General features: G+C 40.2%; 2 protein-coding genes across 2 annotated transcripts; one reads left to right on the top strand and one right to left on the bottom strand.

Annotated features, from left to right (window-relative positions):
• The first annotated feature begins 995 nt into the window (after positions 1 to 995).
• LOC109239229 lies at positions 996 to 10,661 on the top strand. The gene is made up of 4 exons (XM_019405770.1): positions 996 to 1,492; positions 2,721 to 2,790; positions 2,864 to 2,956; positions 10,369 to 10,661. The coding sequence occupies exons 1-3, from the start codon at positions 1,127 to 1,129 to the stop codon at positions 2,914 to 2,916; spliced, it is 489 nt and encodes a 162-aa protein (XP_019261315.1). The 5' UTR covers positions 996 to 1,126; the 3' UTR covers positions 2,917 to 2,956; positions 10,369 to 10,661.
• Positions 5,858 to 7,751, bottom strand: LOC109239218. The gene is made up of 6 exons (XM_019405745.1): positions 7,444 to 7,751; positions 7,103 to 7,329; positions 6,786 to 7,008; positions 6,379 to 6,701; positions 6,102 to 6,220; positions 5,858 to 6,016 (listed from the first exon to the last, which is right to left on the bottom strand). The coding sequence occupies exons 1-6, from the start codon at positions 7,749 to 7,751 to the stop codon at positions 5,858 to 5,860; spliced, it is 1,359 nt and encodes a 452-aa protein (XP_019261290.1).
• Positions 10,662 to 26,493: the final 15,832 nt, after the last annotated feature.

Raw genomic sequence — 26,493 nt, 5'->3', positions numbered from 1 at the left:
ATGGATTCCTCGGGGGTAGGAACTACTACATCTTTGCCTACCCCAGTTGAACTCCTTTTTTACCTTCTCGAGGAGATCTTCGGTAATGCTTACGTCATGGTAAACCGAGGGGAAGTTCGAAGAGTCAATTCGTTTCTTATTATTACACTCCAAAAAACGAGGGGACTATCTGTATACGATCAGAATCGGGCTTCCCTAATTTCGTATGGCTAATCGAAACTGGGGTGGAAGACAAAGGCTCGGCCTCGTATTGCATCGAACCATGGCATGGAGATGGATTGACAAGCTCATGAGTCGATGATCGATCAAGATCGAGACCAGCCGTGATCGAGACCGAAGCGAGAAAGAGATCGAGAGAGATCGAAGAAATCCTGCTAAATCGAATAACAAAAAGACGAGATATCCGTGATTGGGCAAGGATCGGGGCGAAAGTCTCGGCATGTATCAAGTCCAGACCGGACATTTGGCCAATCATGAGATTTTCTTCTGTATTTAAAATTGTACCATAAGTAGAATTCCTCTACTATATAAAGGGGGTTCTAATCATTTTATAGTCATCATATTCTTGCATAACAAAACAATATATTACATTTTCTCTCTTAAGCTCTATTGTTTGGTTCATACTCTTTTTCAGCATACTCTGTTGGTTCGAGGGCGATCTAGCTCGAAGGCCATAACGGCTCATTATATTGGTTTGCTTTATTTTACGGTTAATTTCTAATATTAATTCTCATATTTCTGAGTTTGTGCCAAGTGAAATCGCGTATCTTTAAAACCACGTATAAGTTTAATTGTTATCCAATTTTATGGGTAAACAAACTCCAACGATCAAACATTTTAAACATCTTTAGTAAAGTATAAAGCAAAAGATTAGTATCAATAGTTTATTATTCTTTTGAGTAATTTATAATGGTCACATCTTGGAATACCTTAAATAAATAAAAAAAAAAAAAAAAAAAGAAAGATGCCTGTCAGCCGGGAACCATATGATTCAGCTAACACAAAGGAACAGAAAAATCTCTAAATTTTGCACTTTCTTGATTCCTAATCTCTAATTTTAAACAGCCCTTTCTCGTGGAAACAAACAAATAAGATACTTTAAATTTGGTACATTTGCACACACTATATGGGGAAATCCCTTCCTCAAGGATTTGCAAGAATCATCAGCTCTAACAGACTCCACCGTACATCAAAGATTAGGCCATCAATTTCATCCACGGAAAGGGAGACACCAAAGTCAAAAGGAGTTGCCGGAGAATCGTCGGAGCAGCGGCTCAAGATAAAATCAAAGATGGAGGAAGAGAGTTCAAACTCTAATTCCAAGCCTTTGGCTGAACAGCGGCGGCATCCGCTTGCCGACGTAGTGGGGGAGTGCGTTAAGCGGTGGTTTCAAGACACTCTTAAGGAGGCTAAAGCTGGGGATACAGCTATGCAGGTGCTTGTGGGTCAGATGTATTATAATGGCTATGGCATCCCCAGAGACCCGCAAAAGGTGAAATCATTTTCTCATCTTTTTTGTTATAAAGTAGGTGACTTATCATCATCGTACAAGATGGTTGCATAAGAGTAGCCAGGATTTTGAGTTTATGATTTCTGGATTTTAGAAAAGCTTTATTGGGTTAATGAATCAAATACAGGCTCTGTGTCAAAGCTACTGGTTCTGCCGAATTCCTAATTGGGACACTTGCCCTGCCCTTGTCGATAGGATTTGAAGAAAGTGATTTGGTGACAAATTTTAGTATTAATGATTGAAAATATTGACTAAGAAATGTGATATAGAATAAGAAATGTGATATTTGGGAAAGCAAGTCACTCCCTGTTCGATGGAAGATATTGTCTTAGCCGAACACATGTTATTATGCATTTTACTATCTCTGTTCTTGCTTTACATGCTGTAATATTCACTTACTAGGGCTCTTAGCATGCTAAAATTGGATTTAGTAACTTAGCTGAGATTCATGTTTTCTATTTACTAGGTATTGACAGAGAAACGGTAAAAGACAGTAGCTAAAAGAGCATTTCTAAACATAAATTGGCAATCTCCCTTGAACTCTTATCATTATCTTCATGGTTGCAAAGTAAAAACGGTTCAACTATGTTAAAGGTAAAGGGAAGACGTGAATAAGTAACTAACAATTGATGTGGAGTCACAGTCATGGGTTTTATCATTTTAATAAGCAGGGAGAGATCTATCATTTGAGTTTTGAAGTTTTTCACTGTGACCCAAGAAGATACATATAAGTAAAGAGAATGGGACCGTCATCTTAACATAAAAATGCAATTGCCTTTGAACTGTTTTGCTCTCCTCTTAATTGTTGAAGGCCAGAGGGGACCCAAAAAAAAAAGCTAGAGCAACTCCAGATAAAGAGATAAATGCTAATACATTGGATTTAGTGATAGTTTGTGCTTTATGCAGATATTATTGGATAATTTTTTTTTGTAAATTGCTTAGTGACATAAGGAAAACAGATGGATTGAACCACTTATCAATGTTGATCTTTCTGATGAAATAAGTTTCTCAACTACGTTTCATGAACAAAAGAGTTTTGGTGAACCAAATCAGTCCAAAGAAAAGAGCAGCGGTTGAATTTTACTTGAAATTATGACTGTTATCAGCTCTCTTCTTTGTAAATGTGCATTTGTGTGTGTGGGAGATGTGTCGGTGCTTTTGGCATGGGATGTTCGAAATGCTTTGACTAATTGATTATTTTTGGGTCTAGGGAAGAGCTTGGATTAACCGAGCTTCAAAGAGTAGGTCTTCAGCATGGAAAGTGAGTGATAAACGCCCAGGTGTGCAGACTACCTCTTTTATTGACTATGTGCATCAGTCCAATATGTGTCTTCATGATTTCTTCTTTTTTAGGTTATAATGTCAGTGATTCAGATTCTGATGATACTGTGGAAGAGACAAAGTAAAATTGATGTGCTTTTTCTGGGGAAACAAAGCTATGGCATTGTGAGTTGAATTCGATTCATTTCTTTCACTCTAGCTACTTAACCTTTTGAGGTTCTGAATCTCTTCTACTTTTTCCTAAGCTATTGAAAGTTGTTTCCAGTTTTTCATATGGTGTACGATAGTTGACCTTTTAGGTAAATTACCTGATAACAATTTCTTTAGAAGTGGGCATTTCTGGCACCTTATGGCTCCTCTATTGCCAGTAGTTGTTTCCTGATATTAATTGTTTTATCCATACGTACAGTTAGTGTCGATGTTCTTGTGTTCTTTGCACTTCCAATATAGTTAATGTATTTGCTCACTAAAACGATGTATCTTCAGATTGGCACCTTTAGTTGTGAATAACTATACCTTCGCTAACGATTTATCTTCAGATTGGTACCTTTAGTGGTGAGAATAACTATACCTTTGCTGTTGTGACATTTATTAGTTGATATCTCAATGTCAGTCATCATAGATGCAAAATAGGAGCTACATTTTTTTGGAGAAAGTAACATATCCAATATATAAATAAAATCATCAGCACAGAGTTTGTATTGGAAGCCAACATTTACATCATGAGAAGGTAGAAACAAAAACCAAAAACCCTAACTCCTTGTTCTTCTTATAAGGAGCCTAAAACTTCTATGATTGCATTCGGATCATCAATATATTCTAATTTACACCAAAAACTAAAGAGAAGAATAACATTCATCTTGATCTTCTCTGTGGGGCTACGCGGCTGCTTTTATCTTCAGCTTGCCATCTATCTTTGTTAGAGTTAGAGTTTCCCCCTGTGCTGCAGCTAGACAAAAGTTCAGAAGTTTTCCTTGGCATTGTCCACCTAAAATCCCTGAGGTTGAGGAACCGATCCCACAGCTGACTAGTCACTCAACAATGTAGAAACAGATGGCTAATTGTCTCTGCATCTTGTCCACACAGATAACATCTTGAGCAAATTGGTAATCCTCTCTTCCTTAGGTTCTCCTGAGTGAGCACTGCTTTTTTGGTCACCAGCCAAGTAAAGCATGCCGCTTTGTATGGTATCTTTACTTTCCATATGTGCTTCCAAGGCCATAAGCTGATTTGAGAACCCACCTGGTTTAGATCTTTGTATGCTGAGCTAACTGCATAAATTTCACTACTATGTTTGCTCCATCTAAGAGTATCTTCCCCCAATAGGAGCTACATTTTAGTATATATTTAACTACTGAAATATGTATCTTTACCGCTGTTTATTTCATTTGGGTTTGTTTCTGTCTAAAATTTTCTTCATACTACTCATCACTTATGGACATCTTAATCATAGTTACCTCATGTATCATCTTTGGTAGACAGGATAGTATTTGTCAATAGTTCATCCATCTAATTGTACTTTGAATCGAGAGTGCTGATAAAATCAGTAGTTAATATTTTAAATTATTTTTTGTCCTGTATCGCATATATTCACTGAGGTAGTGAAGGAGCAGTGTTTTGGATAGCGTGAGGGGACAAATAGTGACGAAGGACCGCTTCATTGAGGCGAGCGGTGAGAAGCGAAGCGCTCGCCTTTTTGATGTGAAGCGACAATTTATATAAAAAAATAAAATATTAAATTTGCATATATATATATATATATATATATATATATATATATAAAAACTAAAAACTCATAGCAATAATATATTATAAATATATCAATTCAAAAATATATCAATTAAAAACTCAGATTTGAAGCTCTTTGCCTCTGCCCGTGAAGGAATTGAAAAACAGAGCAAAAAAAAAGAAAAGAAGAAGAAAAAGGAAGGAAGGGAGAAAGAAAGAATGAAAGAAAGAGCTCTCTGCTGCTCGATCAAAAAAACAACAGAGCAAAAAAGAAAAAAAAGAAGAAACAGGAAGAAATAAAGAAGAAAGAAGAAGAAAGAAAAAAGGGCGGAAAGGAGAAGAAGAAAGAAGAAAGAAGAAAAGAGATAAAGAGAAGCATAACTGATGAAGAAGCTTGAAGAAGAAAGAAGAATTGCTGATGTGACTGGGTCGACTTGAAGGAGAAAGAAGAAGAAATCGCAGAAGCCCTAAATTTTTCTTTTAATTGCTGGTCTGCTGCCTTTTTCTTTTCTTTTTTTTTTCAAAAACCAACGCTACAACGCGCCTCTCGCTACACAAGCAGAGGCGCTCGCCTTTTTGAAATCGCCATGCAACAGAGGAAAATAGCGCTGGAGGCTCGCATCGCATCACCTGTTACGCGGCGCCTTCCTGAGATTCCTTGGAAGGGCGACGTAAGGCTAGGCAACTGATGTCAGTGCAGTTGCTGTCCGCCAACTGAGGTCCCCTCCGTACGCTAGGCGAGATTGTCAGTGCCGTACGGGAAAACCAATGTCAAGAGCAATTGAGAGAACAGAAATGAGAATTCAGAATGAAAGAAAGCTTGATTGCATTAATGAAAGCTATTACAGAAAAGCAACGCGGTGTCGAGGGGGAGAGACACCAGTACAGAGAATTGCTTGCTTGCTAGAAAGTTTTGATTGCTTGATNTATATATATATATATATATATATATATATATATATATATATATATATAACCAAAAATTCAATAGCAATAATATATTAATAAATATATCAATTCAATGTTAAAAACTCAATAGATAGTCGTAGTAGATTGATAAACTAAAACAAGCAATATCTATTCTTATTCAAGATTTTCAAATTCTTGAACTTCAAAAATGTTAGCATTATATTGGCTATCATCTTCTTCATCCTCAGAGTCTTCATCAATTAGGGACTGACTTGAACTTTTAGCTACTCCCCTTCTCTTGTTATTTGAACTTGAAGAACTCCCTCTAAGACAATAAATATTCTCCTCAACTCCAGCAGCTGTAGAAACACTACCCCAATCAAGATCATCTCCTACATACACTTGTTCATCTTCATGATTTTTGGGGGCTCAAGTTAACCATTCATTTGCCTCGTCAATGTTATCCAGCAAAATTGGATCAATGGTGTTGCGAGCGTCATAACGACGCTTCAATGTTCTATTATACTTAATATACATTAGATCATTGAGACGCGATAGCTCAGGCCTATTCCTTTTCTTGGAGTGAATCTGCGTATAAGTTATAGAGAGTAATTAATAGATACTAATAATAATACAGTATAGAATATACTAATATAATAAATCTGCTTCTTACATGCTCAAATACGCTCCAATTTCTCTCACATCCAGATGCATTACAAGTTAAGCTTAGTATTTTGACGGCAAACTTTTGCAAGTTTGGAGTTTGATGACCAAATTGCATCTGCCGTTCAACTATAGAAAAATATTTTAAAAGTTAATAAGTATAAATAAATCAAATAAATTAAAGCTATAAAGATATCTATATTAAAGTTTTTTACCTGGTGACCTTATGTCTTTGGCTCTAATAGTCGCCTATAAACCAAATAGGTCATCTGCTTGTATATACTTACCAAACTCCTCCCTTATTTGATCTACCATCGCTGCATCGGGGACCAACTTCTCAATACGTTTATGGTATCCAACCCACACCTCTAAATCTAAAGTGCCATCTTTATTGTTCTTGTAAAACAATCCCGAGTTCAAAATATGGCTTGCTGCATGCAAAGGTCGATGGAGTTGATCTGACCACCTTCTATCAATAATCTCAAAAACTTTCTCATACTTCCTCAGATCTCCCTCAAATGACGCTTCAATAGTTTCTTTGGCTCTATCCATAGCTTCATAAAGATAGCCCATTGGTGGTTTTCTCTCCCCATCAACCATACAAAGTACCCTAATCAAAGGTCCACCAACTTTAAGAGCCCGAACGACGTCATTCCAAAATGATGAAGAAATAAGAATTATGACAGTTTCTTACCCCGCAGCTTCTTTTGCATATCTATTTTCTTTCCATTCATTTGAAAGAACTAGCTTTCTCAAGTTTTTCTTTTGCAAGTAAAAACTATGCAAAGTCAAGAAAGCCGTTGCAAATCTAGTCTTGGCCGGTCTCACCAAATCTCTTTCATTTGTAAATTTTATCAAATTCAACAACAATGGCCTCTGACTGATGTAAGAATATATCTTGACGACCTTAGTGAAAACTGTAAAAGTGATAATAACAATTTTATAGTTAATACTTAATAGGACATAAGTAAAATAAAGTTAAAGCTTTAAAGATAACTATATTAAAGTTACCTGAAGCATATGAGTTTTCCTTGAATATGTCACCAAACATCAAATTGATACAATATGCAGCACATGGAGTCCAATAAATGTGTGTATATACACCTTGCATCATCTTACCCGCACTAACATTCTCACTAGCGTTATCGGTAACAACTTGTACAACATTTTCCTTTCCAACTTTCTCAATTGTCTTTGCAAACAAGTGGTACCTTTTGGTTGCATCCGTAGAAGAGTTGCTAGAATCGTAAGATACAAGAAAAACACTACCTCTTGAAGAATTCACCAACACATTTATGACTATTTTTCCATTCCGTGTTGTTCATTTATCCATCATAATGGAACATCCAAACTTGTTCCATTCCGCTCTATGCTCCTCTATCTTCTTCACCTCTCTTTTAAGATGAGTTACTCTAACTTCATGATAGCTAGGAGGCTTCATTCCTGGGCCATATTGTCCTACGACCTCAATGAATTTATCAAAATTTTTGTAGTTAACACAATTGAAAAGGAGCCCTGCATCATACATCCATGTTGCAGAGGCACTTACGGCGCGATCCCTCAAAATCTTTTTGGTTTCTAAACCTGAACCAGAAACACCTTTTCCCTTTTCTTGTTGTTTTGCCGAGAAACAAAGATTCAGAGGACCTTTTGTCACCATACGCGCTGTGGATGACCCACTAGAACTATTTGAAGATATCTTTTGAGTTTTTTTTGGGGGGGAGGGGGAGGGGGAGGGGGAAGGTCCCATTTCATCATCTTTATCAATAAGATTCACCGATGCTTCATAAGTCATTTGAGTTCTTGTCACATTTTTCTTCTCAACAAATGCTTTTACTTCCTCCCTAACATCAGGCGGACAAAGAGGACATTGTACTACATTTTTAAATTTACCAATTAAATGTTGTTTGTGACGAGTTACTCCACCATGCTATTTTCTTAACAACACACATTTAATTGCGGATCTTGATGGGCCTTGTATAGCCTAATTCCAAGCTATATCATTTATTTTATTACCATTGGATGACGCCATTTCGATACTGTTTTATCGGAAAAAATTATCAAGTCAATATGCAATTAATTCTACTCTATAACTGAAAAGAGAAGGAAATTTCAGGTTTGAAATAATGCTCTCTGCCTCTACCCGTGAAGGAATTGAAAAAACATAGCCAAAAAAAAGAAGAGAAGAAGAAAAAGGAAGGAAGGAAGAAAGAATGAAAGAAAAAGCTCTCTGTATGCTCGATCAAAATTCAAAAACAACAGAGCAAAAAATAAAAGAAGAATAGAAGAAGGAGAAAGGAGAAAAAGGAGAAAAAGGAAGACAAGGAGAAAGGAGAAAGGAGAAGAAAGAAAAAAATGGCAGAAACTCGAAGAAGAACAAAGGAGAAGAAGAGAACTTGATGAAGAAGAAAGAAGAATCGTTGGTGCTCTGCTGTGGCTGGGTCGACTTGAAGGAGAAAGAAATCGCTGGTCTGCTGCTTGAAGCTTGAAGAAGAAAGAAATGGCTGAAAGCCCTAGTCGCTGGTCTTTTTCTTTTAATCGCTGGTTTGCTGCATTTTTTTTCTTTCAAAAAACGACACTACAGTCGCCTTTCGCTACATAGGCAGAGGCGAGCGCCTTTCTAAAATCGCAACGCAACCGGGGCAATTAGCGCTTGAGGCTCGCATCGCTACGCCTCACGCTATTAGAGCTGAGGCGAGCGCTATTTACAACCTTGCGAAGGAGATACGGTTTGCATCTGACCTGCTGTTGTGCAGTATGGTTCTAAATGACTATGCCTAATGAGGTTTCTCTGAAAGAGACTGATAGGTCTAATGTTTACTATTTGCTGTACACTACATATGAGAACGTGGTGAGGTCTAGGGATATAGATGCGGCATCTCATATGGATCTTGTCCGAATTTTGATATATATGGTTCCTACAGTAACATATGAAACAAGAAAGTCTTTTCATGTGATTTATAGTAATTCATACATGAGCTTAGTGATTGAGTTAGAGCACTGATGCTCCTAGAAATTTCGGTGCAGTGTCTAGAGAGTAAAGTTTATAATATGATGACCTAAATGGTATTCTTTATTAAGTACATATCACACACACCAGAAAGCTCGCATGAGCATAGTAAATTCCAAATGCTTTCTTATTGGAAAAATCAAATTAATATGTCAAACCACCTGTTATGTTATTGATGAAACAATGTGCACGGTAACTTATGAATTTATGGACTCACTTCTTATAACAGTTTGTAAGTTTGTGCTGAAACCACCCTCCAGAAGAAGAGGCTAACGTGAGTAAAGGTGGGAAAATGATTAAAGACGGATTATCTATGATATATTTTGAGAGTTATGTCTTAAGAAAGTTTAATTGACCTTTTTTTTATAAGGAGTTGACCTGGTGTTTTGATATAGCTTTACAGGATTAGTAAATTACTGTTGATGTTGACTTAGAAAGGGGAAGAAACATTAATTGCTTAGATTACCCTGAATCTTTTGCTTGACCTAGTTAACACTTTTAAGTACAACAAAGGGTAAGGCGGTGTATAATAGACCCTTGTGGTCCGGCGCCTTCCCCGGACCCTGCGGATAGCAGGAGCTTAGTGCACCGGGCTGCCCTTGTTTAAAGGGGAAGACAAGCTCACGTAATCTCCTATGGACTCTGTATAAACTTGAAAAGGACAGTTTGTCCTGCTGGAAATTTAGTTATTTAGTTTCTTTTACTCGTTTGCAATTTTGGTTAACCTTTATGGCTTTTAAAGCATTTTGTGCTTCTCCAGTTCGGCTAGCTCATTTTGGTAGTTGGGTCAGGACTCGGTAGGTAGATATTCTAAAGATAAGACTGGATTTGAGTATTCACGAGATGTTACTTTAATGAGGAATCTACGAGCCAATATGGCTGGTTTTAGAGTTGTTAATGGAAGATGCATGTGGTGCCCTTTTCTCTTTATTGTTTCAATGGAAAAGGGTTAAAAATATCCTTCTACTATGCGAAAATGATTATATATGCTCTCTGTTATACTTTCGGCTCATCATTGTCCCCGACGTTATAAAACTAGTGCAAAGTGTTAGGCACCCTCAGAGGGCGTAAATGATCCTTTTCATATAGTAGAGGGGTAGTTTTTACCATTTTTCCTTGTTTCAATTATTGCAATTTCCACTCGTATCATGAGACTCATTTGGATGAAATGTTAGTATGCGTTTGTGCTTTTAGCCTCTGATCACTATTTTCATGCTCCAAGTCGTATCTCACATTATACGCACTAATTATAGCTTGTTTTCTGCAGTGTATTTGTCCTTTGCCAACCATCAGCCCTCTGCCGTCTGTAGCACAGAGACATTGAGCTGTCCTTGTGTTCTGATTATTCTTACTTCTCTTACGCCTTTGTAGCTCATGTCCATAGCATTGACTGATGTTTAGCAAGTCGCTTATTTCTTTGTGCTGCTGGGGCTCTGATCTTGTAATTCTTGCTTAACTGGAAAAAAAAGGAAACTAAAGATGTGATGTTAATATTCTGTTTAGTTGGTCAGGTCAGCTTATGAATACACGCCTATGAAATCTTGGTACTTGTTTAACGAAGTTTCTCGTGGAGCAGGGTTTTAAGAGAACAAGTTTTTGTTTGTTAGAGCTTCTAAATTAAGAAGCTTCCAAATCAAGAAGGGGAGATCCTATGACCTTCATAGATAATTATACAATAGCTCGTTATTGCTTTGAATAATCCAGTAATGGAGCGATTCTCGTGCCTCTGGAGAGCAAAAATATGAACGTCTTGTTATATGGAAAAGGAAGCAACAACAATAATAATTGAGATTTTTATGCTAAATTGCGTCGAACAATGCGATGGCAGATTACCGAAAATTCTTTACTCATTCAATCTACTCGAGATTAACATGTATTCAACTGTTCATTTAAAATATGGCTTTATATGAATCAACTAATGTTTAACATGCGCAAAAATGGGTGAAAATGGTTTGAGGAACGGGTCAAGATAGTTGCTAGCTATCTAAAACAACGAATGTCATGACTTGCATGTCACAATTTTAAAATTTATTTTTTTGCCTCTTTAGTAGGAGTATTTGTAGCATCGAAGGCATGATAATACGACGTGATTTGTGAGTAACTGAACATGACAGGTCGATTAAATATAACATGAGTTATACCGGTTTGCCATGATTTGCATGTGATGGTTCTGATTTGGTGAATGTCTGAGAAAATGATGGTTGATGTGTTTTTGTCATTTTGATGATCCGCATTTTATAGTAATTCAGTAAGATAGGTAGGAAAGGTTTGCTAGTAAGTCATGCTAATTTATCAACATTTGAAGGCAGTTTAATGATAATGTCAGGAATATTCTCGAGTAAGTTATACCAATTATGCATTAGTTAATAACACATGCAGGAGATGATTGCAAGTAAATCTTGCCAATGCACCATGACTTCATGGCTGTTTAGTAACTTATGAACGAACAATTGTACAATTTAACCAAAAAACAAAAACAACAAAATAATGGTAATGATTTTTGAACTGACACAAGTGGAAAAGTTTACAGGTAAATCTTGCCGATTCGATTTGACTTCAAGGTAATTCATAAAGAGTGGTACGAAAGTTTTGCAAGTAAGTCATGTCAGTTCGGTATATGACCCCGAGGTGATTCTCATGTCAATTTGGTATATGACCTCAAGGTGATTAAATGATACATGCATGGATTGATTACGAGGACGTCTTGCCAATGTACGTGCAGTGGCGGAGGTAGAGTGTTGAGACCGGGTTCGGCCGAACCCAATAACTTTGATTCAAACTCTGTGTTTGTCTTACAAAATGCATTGAATATGTATAAATGATTAATTTAGAACTCAGTAACTTTTAATGATTAGAATTTCGAACCCATAAAATTAAAATTCTGGCTCCGCCTCTATGTACATGACTTCAAGGCAATGAGTGGTGACTATTAAATATTTTAACCTTAGTGCAATAGCAATACTAAGCCGCAGTCTTGTTGCGTTCCTTTGGCGATATTTTTATTTCACTAATATGTCATTGTCTAATCAAAAGAATACATTTCTTTTTGCCTATGAATAGATATATGGAGGAATGGCTTAGGATTTTCTTAAGAGAAGTTTGTTCAAGAAAAGAGAAAGGTCAAATACATAGACGATCCCCTTAAAATTGGCACTAAATTGTATTTAGACACTTCAACTAACATTTGTTCCTAGTAGACACTTTAACACTAATAATGTTGAAAAGTGCAATTTAATAGTTATATTTTTATCTCATTTCTTGTTTGATTTGTAGTACGTTACATGATGTAGAAGAGAATTATGCTCATTATGTTGTTCTTCTATGTAAGAACGAGTTTGACGAAAGGTGATCAAAAGAAGACGATTCAACGTGAAAAGAGACGAAGAAATAAAATCTGGGAGCCTGCCTTAAGCCCATGCATCGCGCGTGGCTGGCATGCCAGCAGCTTTGCAACAAAAATGAATCAACGAAGTATGCCCATAGACGCAGGACCTGGCTCCGGTGCTGGATTTCGAAGTTGTACGATAAGCCCACAAGACTTCGGGCAGAATTTCCTTTCACTTTCCTTTGGCATCGGTCAGCCTCTTCTTTCAATTTTGGAGTATAGTTTGTAGACTTTGCTTGTCCGTTTCCGCTAGGGTGATAGCGGGTGGATAAAATCTTTTGATCTTATGGTCTTCGAAAAACTTGCTTACCTTGCTACCGATGAACTGTTTCCTGTTATCACATACGATCTCGGCCAGTATCCCGAACCGACATATTATGTGGTCCCAAATAAAGTCGATGACTTCTTTTCTCGGACTTTCTCGAACGCTTGAGCTTCGACCCACTTAGAAAAATAGTAAGTCATAAACAATATGAATTGAGCCTTACCAAGTGCCCATAGCAGGGGGCCGACGATATCCATTCCCCACTTCATTAAAGACCATGGGGACAAAAGCGAACGTAGTAGCTCTCCAGGTTGATGGATCATCGGGTGTGTCTCTTACAACCATTGCATCTTCGTACAAAATCCTTCACATCTTTCTCCATATCGATCCAGTAGTAGCCAACCCTTATTATCTTCCGAACCAAAGATTCCGCCTCGAATAGTTTTCGCAGGTACCCTCGTACTCTCAAGATGTATTCGGTATCTCCCGACCCCAAGCACACGGCGAGCGGGCCATCAAATGTTCTTTTGTACAAGGTACCTAAGTTGTGGGGATTTTAACTACTTATTAGCGCCTTTTAGCTTTTGTTTTAGTCTAAAAGTGTTTAATTGTGTTCCCAAAAACTGATAAAATATGCTTAATTGCAGGAGTATTAGAAAATGAGCCACTAAGATGAAATCCAACTCAAGAAGGAGTGATCTCAACTCAAGAACCAAAACAGGCACAAAAGCTCAAAGTGCGGACCGCAGAATATCATCTGCGACCGCAGACTGTGAAGGCAAGCTTATCAGAGACAAGTGCAAAGTGCGGCCGCAGAAGCTAAGCAAGATCAGAAGCTCAGAGTGTTCTCATTTCAAGCTAAAAGGAAGTGCAGAACGCACAATTATTATGCGGCCGCAGAAGATCAGCTATGCGACCGCAAAGATGCAAATCCTGTGAAGCTGAAGCAAAGTGCAGACCGCACATGGAATTGTGCGGCCGCAAAACCTCCAAAAGGGCATTTTTGTTTGAAAATTCCAGCTTTGCATAAATAGAATAGTTTCGCTTTTTTAGTTCAAGTTTTGAATATTCAAAGTGATGTAGCCATTTCTCTTTGCTCCTCTAGGTAACTTTAGCTTATTTTGGTGATTTAACATTGGATTTCAATATTTTAATCTTTCGATATGAGTTTTATTATCTCTTCTTCTTTATTTTCTGCTACACCCACTATGAGTAGCTAGAGTTTTACTAGGGTTGTGACCCAACCCTAGTGTATAAACCTTATGGGTGATTAATTTTATGCTTGTTTATAAATGGGTGTTTGTTATTTATCTAGGTTCATGCTTCAATTATGGAATTAATGGTTGCAAATAATGATTCATGCTTATTTGACTTAGTCTCTTCTTGAGAAAGAGAGACCTAGTCTAGGTTAATTTAGCTAACAATGAAATGGGTCAATTGAGACATTGATTAACTCAATTAAAGGGTTCAACCTAGAGATAGTAACAACCCAACTTGAGCTCTTATCAACAATTTTGGTAGATACCCATGTAGGCTTGAGAAAGCTAAATTGGGCAAAAAAAACTCTCTGACCGAGAGGTATTGAGTGGGCAACGTAGTGTTGTGGCAATAATACACCCCAATTAATAAAACATCATAAAAGACTTTATCCCATTAGGCTAACACCTAGGTCATGGTCATAGCCCTAGGCCTTTTTATATCTTTGAAGAACATTCAAAAACAATCATTTCTAGTTTTATACCTTTAGATTTGCAATCCTTAGTCAATTTTAGAAATAAAAGCAATACCCTGATCGTGGAAGTGCAATCTAGATACATCACGTACTCACTCCAAATATATACTACTAACTCCCATCTTAGCTCCCTGTGGATTCGATCCCGACTCCTTGTTGGGTTTTATTATTGCAAACGATCATGTCGTACCTCGTTAGAGGCGTGCATTTGGACGTGATAAATTTTTGGCGTTGTTGCCGGGGAGCAAAAAACAGATTTAGCTATATATTTGGTTTTGTGTGTGCATTGTCTTCTTTTCCTTCCATGTTACTGATTTTTGTGAAACAATTGTAGGTGCCAAAATAGCTCTCAACAATGATCCACTCAGAAACATGCCTATGGGGGATGTGGACGTGGAAGATGACCAAGTTGAAGAGGTTCCTCTTGAACCTCAAGCAAATAGAAGAGGCCGACAGCCTCTAGACAACGTCCCAGTTCCACCCCCACTTCCACCAAGAGTGGCTCCACACCCGAGTGTTGTCGAATGAAGGGTATGCAAGTGCCATAGTCCCGCACCGTATTAGGGTGTGCAATTTTCAAATCACGAATGTAATTCTCACATTGCTAGAGCAACGAGGATTCTTCACCGGGGCTCCGAGTTAAAATGCGTACAAACACTTGAAGGGTTTTGCAGACACTTGTTGGGGGAGTAAACAAACAAACGTCTCCGAGGATGCTTTAAAGTTGAGGTTATTTCCTTTCTCTCTATGGGGGTAATCCTTGGATTGGTTAGAGAGATCGCTAAACCATTCCATCCATACATGGGATGAATTTGCGGAGAAATTTATTTCCAAGTTCTTTTCTCCTAGGCATATGGCTACTCTTAGAGACGAGATTCTAGCACTCAAACAAGAGCACAATGAGTCATTGCACGAAATGGGAGAGGTATCGAACAATGGTGAAAGAGTGCCCAAATAATGACATGACGGAGGCTATGATCCAACAAACTTTCTATCAGGGGGATCAATACTACCAATCAATGCGTGGTCAACCAACTTGCCGGTGGAAATTTCATGACAACGTCGTATGCAAAAGCTTGTGAAATTTTAGATGAAATGGCGGATACTTCATCGGCATGGCAAAGTAGAGCAAATGTTCCTCAAGGTGATCCGAACGTGATTCACCTACATAAAGAATTGCATGATCATGGGCAAGCCATTACCGAGTTTACCACCACAATGAATTCAATTAGCCAAGGCTCACTTCAACAAGTGCAAAATCCTAAGCAAGTCAATGCCATGGAGGGAGTTAGTATGATGGTGAACAAGAGAAGGCAAAAGGGTCCACAAGTGCAAAACCCTGTGGAGAATTATGTGCAAGAAGATAGTGGGTTTGATCAATATGAATCTTACAATGAACAAGAGGAAGAAGTGCAATACGTGAAAAACTTTCAAAGGCAAAGAAACAACTCCCAAGGCCCGAATCAACAACAATGGCGACCTTAAAGTAATCAACGTAATTGGAATTCTAGCAACCAAGGTAATTGGAATGCTGGTAGCAATCAAGGGAATTGGAATGTTGGAAATAACCAAGGCCATTGGAGTGGCAACAACCAAGGATATTGGAGAGGGAACAACCAAGGGGTATGGAACAATAACCAAGGCAACGGGGGTCGGGCTTTCAAAGGCCCCCGATGTATCAACAACCGAGCAACTCGCCTCCTTATCCTTCCCATGGTCCAAGTTCTTCCAAAAATGAGATGGGACAAATTGAGAATATGTTCAAACAAATGATGGAGAAGAATGCCGATCAACTATCCTCACACAACACATCAATTCACAACTTGGAAGTTCAATTGGGGCAAATCTCTCAAGCTCTAAACACTCGTACTAAGAGGTCACTACCAAGTGACACGGTGGTGAACCAAAAGGGTGGGAACAACACGGGACATGCCATGGCCGTTACTACAAGGAGTGGAAAGGTGGGGATGCACCCACCTCAAGTCAAAGGAAACTTATGGATGATGAGCAAGTGGTACAAGAAGATGAGATCACGAACAATGTAGTGCAAGCAAATGATGAAGTGCAAATTGATATTGATGACAATGTGGAGGAAACTCAAGAGGAAATGAACCCGTCTAGGGAGCACATTATTGACGTACCGGAACCGGTAGTGCAAAAGGCTAAGGCACCAATGCCTAGGGCTCCTCCTCCATATCCTAAAAGGCTTGCCAAGAAAAATGGCGAGAATCAATTCAAAAAGTTCATTGACATGATCAAGAGTCTATCTATCAATGTGCCGTTGGTTGAAGCTTTGGAGAAAATGCCCGGTTATGCAAAGTTTATGAAGGATTTGGTGACAAAGAAGAGGTCGATAAATTGTGAAACTATAAAGATGACTCATCAAGTGAGTGCAATTGTGCATTCAATGGCTCCTAAATTTGAAGATCTCGGCGCTTTCACAATTCCTTGTACCATTGGAAGTGCCGAATTCGCTAAAGCTCTTTGTGATCTTGGGAAACCAAGACCCATATCTATGAGATTACAAATGGCCAATCGTACCATGAAGAGACCGTTGGGTGTGATTGATGACGTGTTGGTTCGTGTTGATAAATTCATTCTTCCAGCGGATTTTGTTATTCTTGATTGTGAGGTTGACTATGAGTTGCCGATTATTCTTGGGATACCTTTCCTTGGTACGAGAAAGGCTCTATTTGATGTTGAAGCCGGAGAACTTACCTTCCGGGTTGGTGATGCAAAAGTGGTTTTCCATGTGTTTAAGTCTATGAGGCAACCCAATAGCAATGAGGTGTGCTCTTTCGTGGACTTGGTGACCGATGTGATTGTGGATGAAACAAGTGATGTGATGAATGTTGATGATACATTGGAGGCCGTCTTGCTCAATTGTGATGCTGAAGAAATGGAGGGTTACATGGAATGTGTGAACTCTTTGCAAGGAATGGGGTTGTACATTTATGAGCCCCGCAAATTGTCCTTGGATCTTGAAAATAGAATAACTCCTCCAGCCTTCAATTAAGGAGTCTCCCATCTTGGAGTTGAAGCCATTGCCTCCATATCTTCGGTATGAATTTCTTGGCCCTTCTTCTACTTTACCGGTTATTCTTTCCTCTTGTTTAACTAACGTGCATGTAGATTCTACATTGGCGGTGCTACAAAAGATGAAGAAGGCTATTGGATGGACATTGGAGTATATTCGGGGAATAAGCCCCGCTTTTTGTATGCACAATATTAACTTGGAGGAAGATGCCAAACCATCTATAGAACATCAAATGAGACTCAATGAAGCCATGCAAGAGGTTGTCAAAAAGGAGATCATCAAGTGGTTGGATTCCAGGGTTGTTTACCCATTTCCAATAGTTCATGGACTTCTCCGGTTCAATGTGTCCTAAAGAAAGGGGGCATGACGGTGGTCACTAATGATAAGAATGAGTTGATTCCTACAAGAACGGTGACCGGGTGGAGAGTGTGTATGGACTACCGTAAGCTCAACAAAATCACAAGGAAGGACCATTTTCCACTTCCCTTCCTAGATCAAATGCTTGATAGATTGGCCGTCCGTGCTTTCTATTGTTTCCTTAATGGGTATTCCAGCTACAATCAAATTCTTATTGCTCTAAAGGATCAAGAGAAAACTAATTTCACATGTCCTTATGGTACTTTCGCCTTCTCGCGGATGCTATTTGGGTTGTGCAATGCACTGGCTACTTATCAAAGGTATATGATGGCGATCTTCACGGACATGGTGGAGGATTACCTTGAAGTCTTCATGGATGACTTCTCGGTGGTCGGGAATTCTTTTGATGATTGTCTAGCAAACTTGGATAAAGTGTTGGCAAGATGTGAAGAAACAAACTTGGTGCTCAATTGGGAGAAATATCATTTCATGGTTGAGGAAGGCATTGTCCTTGGCCACAAGATCTCAAAGAATGGCATTGAAGTCAACAAGGAAAAGATTGAGGTAATTTCTAAACTTCCACCTCCAACTTCAGTGGAAGGCGTGCGGAGTTTCTTAGGCCACGCGGGATTTTACCGGCGTTTCATCAAGGACTTCTCTAAAGTGGTAAACCTATTGTACAAGTTTTTGGAGAAAGATGCTAAGTTCCATTTCAATGATGATTGCATGAGAGCCTTTGAATTTCTAAAGCTCAAGTTGACTACTACTCCCATCATCACCGCTCCAAATTGGAGTGTTCCTTTTGAGCTCATGTGCGATGCAAGTGATGTAGCGGTCGGGGCTTTTTCGGGGCAACGCATCAACAAAAAATTTCATCGGGTTTATTATGCAAGTAAGACCATGAATAGTTCCCAAGTCAACTACATCGTTACAAATAAAGAGCTTCTTGCCATTGTGTTTACTATTGGGAAATTCCTCCCGTACTTGATGGGTGCATAGTAATTTTCTATACGGATCATGCGGCACTTCGTTATCTCATGAGCAAGAAAGATTCTAAAGCCCGATTGACGAGATGGATACTTTTGTTGCAAAAGTTTGATATAGACATCCAAGATTGAAAATGGAGTGACAACCAAGTGGCGGACCACTTGTCTCGTTTGGAGGAGGAGGGGAGGCCGCATGATGGCCTTGAAATCAATGACTCTTTTCTCGATGAGCAACTCTTGGCTATTTCAATGAAAGAGGTGCCATGGTTCGTGGATATAGAAAATTCTCTTGTGAGTTGTATCATTCTGGTTGAGTTCTCTTCAAATCAAAGAAAGAAGCTCAAACGGGATTGTCAAGACTACTATTGGGATGAACCGTACCTTTTCTGAATTATATGGATGGAGTGATTAGAAGATGTGTACCGGAGGAGGAACAAGTTGAAATTCTTGGGGCTTGTCATTCTTCGTCGTATGGTGGTCACCATGGTGGAGCTAGAACGGCAGCCAAAGTGTTAAGTTACGATTTCTATTGGCCCACTCTTTACAAGGAAGCAAGTGATCTCGTCAAGCATTGTGATGAATGTCAAAGGGCCGGTGGAATCTCAAAGAAAAATGAAATGCCCCTCAGCACAATTTTGGAGATTGATTTTTTCGATGTGTGGGGTATTGACTTCATGGGTCCTTTTGTGAGTTCTTGTGGAAACACCTGCATCTTGGTCGCGGTTGATTATGTGTCCAAAAGGGTTGAGGCCGTTTCTTTACCCAACAATGAAGCGAGAAGTGTGGTGGAATTTTTGAAGAAGAATATTTTTACAAGATTTGGTACTCCAAGGGCTATCATAAGTGATAGGGGATCGCATTTGTGCAACAAAGCTTTCGATACCTTACTCACCAAGTATTGTGTCACTCATAAAGTCATGACTCCCTATCTTCCACAAGGAAGCGGTCAAGTGGAAGTCTCTAACCGGGAGATAAAGAGTATTTTGTCTAAAACAGTGAATGCTAACTGAACGGATTGGTCAAAGAAACTTGATAATGCTTTATGGTCTTGTAGGACAGCTTACAAAACACCGGTCAAAATGTCTTCATACCGGTTGGTGTTCGGAAAAGCTTGTCATCTTCCGGTGGAACTTGAGGGTGGCACAATTGAATAAGTTAGATGAGTTCCGGTACCATGCATACACAAGTTCGTCCTTATACAAGGAGAAGATGAAGTACCTCCATGACAAGTACATTCAGAACAAGGAGTTTAAAGAAGGTGATCTTGTGTTGTTGTTCAATTCTCGATTACGGATGTTTCCCGGAAAGTTGAAGTCTAAATTGAGTGGCCCATTTGAGGTTGTGGGTGTGACACCCATTGGTGCATTGGACTTGAAGAATAAAAATGATGAGGTGTTTAGAGTCAATGGTCAGCTGGTGAAGCATTATGTGGGAAAAGTTGGTGATGGCCACGTCGTGGCAGTAATTCATTTCAAGTGATAGTAATATGCGTCGTGCTGCGATGTTAAATCAGGCGCTTCTTGGGAGGCAACTGATAACTAGTGATTTTGATACATTTTATACTCCTTCTTGCTTATGTTTTGATTGGAAATTCGTACAAAATAGTCCCAAAAGGCTCACAAGTTGTGCTTGATTGCAGGTTTGATCAACAAAGTGACAAGATGTCAAAGATCAGCTCAAAGGGAGTGAAACTTGCACAAGAACTAAGACAAGACAAAGCTCAGGCAGAACAAGGCCAGTGCGGCCGCACTACATTTTGTGCGGTCCGCACTGGGGAGATTCAGAGAGCATGATTTCCAGGCAAAGAAGAAGTGCGGCCGCACTACCATTTTATGCGGTCCACACTGAGATCAACACGGCCGTAGTCCATTCTCTGCGGTCCGCAGTAAGGAGAATCAGAGAGTTGCAATTTCCCAGTGTCAAGCCAATGCGGTCCGCGGTCCATTTAATGCGGACCGCACTAGAAGCCTCCGCGGCCGCAGTCCATTCTCTGCGGTCCGCAATGCCCAGGTTCAGAGAGCAGTTTTGTCAAGTCCAAAGCCCTAGTATGGACCGCAGTCCATTTTGTGCGGTCCGCACTAACCCTGCAGGGGCATTTTTGTCCAGAATTGTCAGCTTAGTATAAATAGCTTCTTTTCCATTTTTAGGTTAAGCAAATAGATTTGACTGGTAGTTGCGCTCGTGACTTCGGTTTTCTTAGTCATTTTGGGCAATTTTATCTTCATTTTAACATTGAATCTTCTATTTTATCTTAGTAATTAATTAATATGAATTGTTCTTCATCTATTTCTTGTTTTTCTTCTTTAATTATGAGTAGCTAGACCCATAATCTAGGGTTGTTGCTCAACCCTAGTGTGGGTAATTGATGGGTCTTGTATTTTAGGGCTTGATTGACTATGGGTGTTTGATATTTGGGCTAATTCCATGTTTAATTCTTAAATTAGTGGTTGCAAACACTAGTTTGTGTTTAGTGGACTTTTGCTCTTCTTGAGAAAGAGAGCCTAAGTCTCTAGAATTAGTCCAACGAGAAATTGGGCGTAATCAAGAGAATTGATAGCCACAATTAAAGGGTTAAACCGAGAGATCGTAATACCCGACTTGAACCCTAGTTGCTTGTGCAAATCGCTTGAGTACGCCCTAATTAAAGGGTTAAACCGAGAGATCGTAATACCCGACTTGAACCCTAGTTGCTTGTGCAAATTTGCATACCCAATTGGTCTTGAGAAAGTCAATTCGGGAAAAATCACTCAAACCACCGAGAGGTGTAGAGTGGGTAAAGTAGTGCAACGGTTATATCATACTCCCCAAATATGTCAAACGTGCCTTAGACTCAAGTACCCGTCAATTGACCACCTAGGTGGAGGTCACTACCCTAGTGCCTTTTAAACCATTTGAACAGTCTGTAGCATTATAACTCTTAGCTTAATCTAGTTGCATTTAACTTTTGTAGTTTGATAAATAGTAGAAGTAAACAAAAACCTCAAAAATGTTTAGAAGTGTAATTTGGAACACATACGCAACTCTACACTAGATAGATACTCGATTCCAAATTCTAGCTCTCTGTGGATATCGATCCCGACCCTAAATCAGGTAAAAGCTGCTCCGACCCTCTCTCGCTACTTAATTAGTAGTGCGAAGTAGGCCAAGATCACTTTTTGGCGCCGTTGCCGAGGAGCTAACGGTTTTGGCTATCTATCTAGATAGATTTGTGTTTTGTTCTTCCTTCCTTCTTTGTTACTAATTTGTTTGTGTTAATACATCAGGTACAAAATGGCATTAAATGCTAATGACCCTCCTAGAAACGTGAATGCGGGGGAGGAGGTAGATGACAATGGAGATGAAGAGGTGCCTTCGCCCAACAATGAAGCTAGGAGTGTGGTTGCATTTCTCAAGAAGAGCATTTTCACAAAGTTTGGCACTGCTCGTGCAATTATAAGTGATGGAGATCGCATTTTTGCAATAGAGCTTTTGACACCATGCTTTCCAAGTATGGTGTCAACCACAAAGTGTCTACTCCTTATCATCCCCAAGCAAATGGCCAGGTTGAAGTATCTAACAGGGAAATCAAGAATATTCTGTCTAAAACAGTCAATGCAAATAGGACCGATTGGTCTAAGAAGCTGGATGATGCTCTATGGGCGTATAGGACTGCATACAAAACTCCGATTGGTATGTCTCCGTATCGGTTGGTGTTCGGGAAAGCTTACCATTTACCGATTGAGTTAGAGCATAAGGCCATGTGGGCCTTGAGAAAGATGAACCTTGATTGGGATGTGGCTGCAAATCTTTGGGTGGAGCAACTTAATGAACTTGATGAATTCCGTTTCTATGCCTACTCCAGTTCGTCCTTATACAAGGACAAGATGAAATACCTTCATGACAAATATGCTCGTGGCAAGGAGTTTAGAGTAGGTGATTTGGTGCTCTTGTTCAACTCTCGGTTACGATTGTTTCCGGGAAAGCTAAAGTCAAAGTGGAGGGGACCATTTGAAGTGGTGTGTGTGACCCCATTTGGTGCCCTTGATTTAAAGAACAAAAGTGGGGAAGTTTTTAGAGTGAATGGGCATAGGGTCAAGCATTATCTTGGAAAAATTAATGACAGCCACGTGGTGGCACCATGTGTTTTTCTTTTTCTTTTTATTTGATTTTCATTGTAGTGTAGGATTGATTTTTGGGCTAACTGGTTGTGAGACGTTACGGGATTGTGTTGATGCAGTGCAGGACATAGTGGAAAAAAAAAATGATGAGGTCTCTAAAGTTATCAGTGCGGCCGCAGTCCATTCTATGCGGACCGCACTGAAGAAAGAGTAAAAATACAACTCTCTGAAGTTTGCCACTGCGGCCGCACTACATTTTGTGCGGTCCGCGGTGGACCACTGCGGCCGCAGTCCATTTCGTGCGGACCGCAGTGTGTTGCCTCCTCAAGCTTTGAAAATTTTGTGCAGTGCGGACCGCGGTCCATTTTGTGCGGTCCGCACTGGGGTAGGTAAACTGGGCCCCAGGGCTTTTTCTATAAATAGTCCTTGAGGCCCAACATTTACACTTTTCGAACCCTTGCATCTCAGAAGCCCTAAAGCACTGTTCATCACTTCCCTTAGCTCGTACTTAATTGATTGGAACAAGTTTTCTTCATTTCATCTCACATATGGTAAATCCATTTCTTTTTCATTACTTCAATTTTGTTATTTTCTTTTCCTTTTTCTTTTACTTGGCTTTTATTTCTCTTCTTCCCGTATTTTCTTCCACAGATTAGGTTAGGGTAGTTAATCTTTTGATTAAAATAGACATAGGTAGTTAAAATCAATAGATAAGCATGTAGAGACACTAATTAGGTGTAAACTTGGGCATAAAATCAAAAATACTTGAACCCAATTTAGTGCCACTACTGGGCACACAGTGCAGACTTCAGTCGTTTTTGTGCGGTCTGCGGTGCCCCAGTGCGGCCGCACTACATTTTGTGCGGTCCGCACTGCCTAGATACAGAGAGTGGGTAGTCTGAACCCTACCTCTGTGCGGACCGCGGCTGGTTTTGTGCGATCCGCAGTGACCCTAGTACGGCCGCACATCATTTTGTGCGGTTCGCACTGTGTGACTTTGCAACATTTCTGCAAGTTCTCTTCTCTGATTCTGCAACTCCGTTCTTAACTGCTGCAACTGATACTAACAAGTCAATTGAATTGTGTTTGCAGGCAATGGTGAAACAACGAGGTAAAGTCACTAAGCAACCGGGCAGAGGAGAATCCTCCCGGTGAGGAAAGCAGAAAATGATAAAACTCACTCCCCAAGTCTGGGAGAATATTAAAAAGACAAGAAAGTTGATAAAAGCTGCTGATAGAGCTGCTCCCACTCCTCGGGGAGTGAGTACGAGCCTTCTCGGGAGATATCTTAAGACTCAGTACCAACACACATCCCTGACTGGCCGGAGAGGTTCAGGCTAAGAGACACACCTCCAGCATCCCCCACTGCTCAAGCGTTAGTGAACATTTCTTCTGGTTCGTCTGATGGCTCAGGTGAAGGTAGTGGGGAATACTCCACCTCTCCCACAGCTTCATTATCTGGAGAGGGTGCAGTAGGTGCTGAGGAGGAAGTAGGGGGAGAAGAAGAATTAGGAGAAGGAGGTGAACCACAGGTGGGGGGTATTGCTAGAACTAGGAACCCGGAGGTGTGGCAAGACCGGTTCGTCAGTGAAGTAGCATACCATAAATTCCGGGAATGGCGGCCGGTGAGGAAGTTGATCCCGGAGAGGAGTTTCAAAGATAGAGACTTGCTACCTCACAACCCTAATGTGAGGAGGCAGTTTAGGGAGAGAGTTGGCTGGGCGCACTTTTTGTCCGACTGTGTAGATGCCAATGAGCACTTGGTTAAAGAATTCAACGCCAACGTTGCCCACATCAAAAAGGGTATAAAGGTGACCAAGGTGCGAAACTTGAAGGTGTTATTTGACGGGAAGACAATCAACGATTACCTTGGCTTTGATGAGGAGGATGAGTCCCTATACATGGCAAAAATGGAATTGGGTAAGGAGGTTCGTCCATGGTTGGCACAATACCTGGCAATCACGGGTACCACCCCTGATTGGTTGACTGCGGGCGTCAAGATTCTGAGACGTAGTTTGAACTTTGAGGCAAAAGGGTGGGAAAGGTTTGTGTGCAGCAGACTGGACCCGACTACTCATGACAACACCTTCCCTCTTCACCAGGCAGTGTTGGTGGCTTCGATCATGGCGGGGTACCCAATCAATGTGGGGAATGTGATGTCGAGAATAATTTTAATTGTGGGTGCTGAGCATGACAGAAACTATCCGTTCCCCAGTTTTCTCACTATGTACTTCCGGGATCTGAAAGTGGAAAAGAGGCCCTTCGACATCAAGGTCAAAGCGAAGGCCCCATTTTCTTGGTACAACATGCAGGGGGATGATAACCCCAAGAGCAAGAACTTCAAGAGTACGGTTACTGCTCCAACTGGCCAGTTTGAAGAGCCTGTTGTAGTAGTGACTCCTACTGAGCCTGCTTCTACTTCCACTGCTACCCCTCCTGGTCCATCCACCGCAGCGGACCCGGAGATTCCATCTTCCCGTGCTCATCCTATCACTGCCCACCGACTGAGCGAGGCACTTCTTAGTATCAATAACTTGATGCAGACTGCGTCATCCAAGTTGTCCATCTTGACTACTACGGTAGAGGCTCAGTCGGCACCTCCACCCCTACAGGTTCCCCAGTCGATAGAGGATGCTCTCGAGGAGATACTAGACAACCAAAAGAAAATCCTCGACACTCAGAAGGTGTTTACTGATGCAGTTGCTTCACATAGCAAGGCTCTCAAGGAGCTTGCTAGGGAGCACAAGAAGCTGAGGAAAACACGGGCCTCCAAGGAATCCGTGAAGGAGCTGAGAGCTGATGTTGATAGACTGAAGGCCGATCAGTTGCCTTTAGATTTATTGCTCCAGGACCCAGTACCAGCAGCTGATCCCCAGGCGGAGCACTCTCAGAGGCCTCCCAAGAGGAGGAGGATGATTCCCAGATCTGATGATGCAGTCATCCAGTTGGCCGACCCACCAGAGGCTTCTTCCAGCCAGCCACAGAATGCACTTTAGGAGCCTGTCCAGGTCCAGGCCCAGGTCCCAGCAGCACAACAGTAGACCACCGAGAACCAGTCTGAGGTTCCCGAGCACAGTGAGAACCCTGGGACCACTCAGGAGCCCATGCAGACAGAAAGGCCATAGGGAGTCCCTATATCCTTTTTCCTTTCTCTTTTGATGCTTATTTTGTTTAGTTGGTATTGGGGACAATGCCGGCTTTCATTTGAGGGGGTAGGCCCTAATTTTTATTTCATGGATTCATTCGGATGACTGTATATATTTGATACTCTTTATGTTTTTTTTTTATTTTTCATCTTTGGGTTGTATATATTTTTAACGTTTCGCTACATTTCTCGCACTTTTATTTTACTTTGGGTCTGCATATAAAGTTATGTTACATTGTAGATATTTATCCCATCTATTGTATATTCGGCAAATCCCCTCTTGTATATATTCATTTTACTTTCCGCAAATTTTTTGTTCTTAGCTTCTTATTTGTGATTCGTAGCTTCTTGTTTTGAAAGTTTGCAATAAGCCTTTGGTCTTCTTAAT

Source organism: Nicotiana attenuata, unplaced genomic scaffold (assembly GCF_001879085.1).
Source record: "Nicotiana attenuata strain UT unplaced genomic scaffold, NIATTr2, whole genome shotgun sequence".
NCBI lineage: Eukaryota > Viridiplantae > Streptophyta > Magnoliopsida > Solanales > Solanaceae > Nicotiana > Nicotiana attenuata.
Note: the sequence above shows the minus strand (reverse complement) of the source record. Positions and strands in the feature narration are given on the sequence as shown.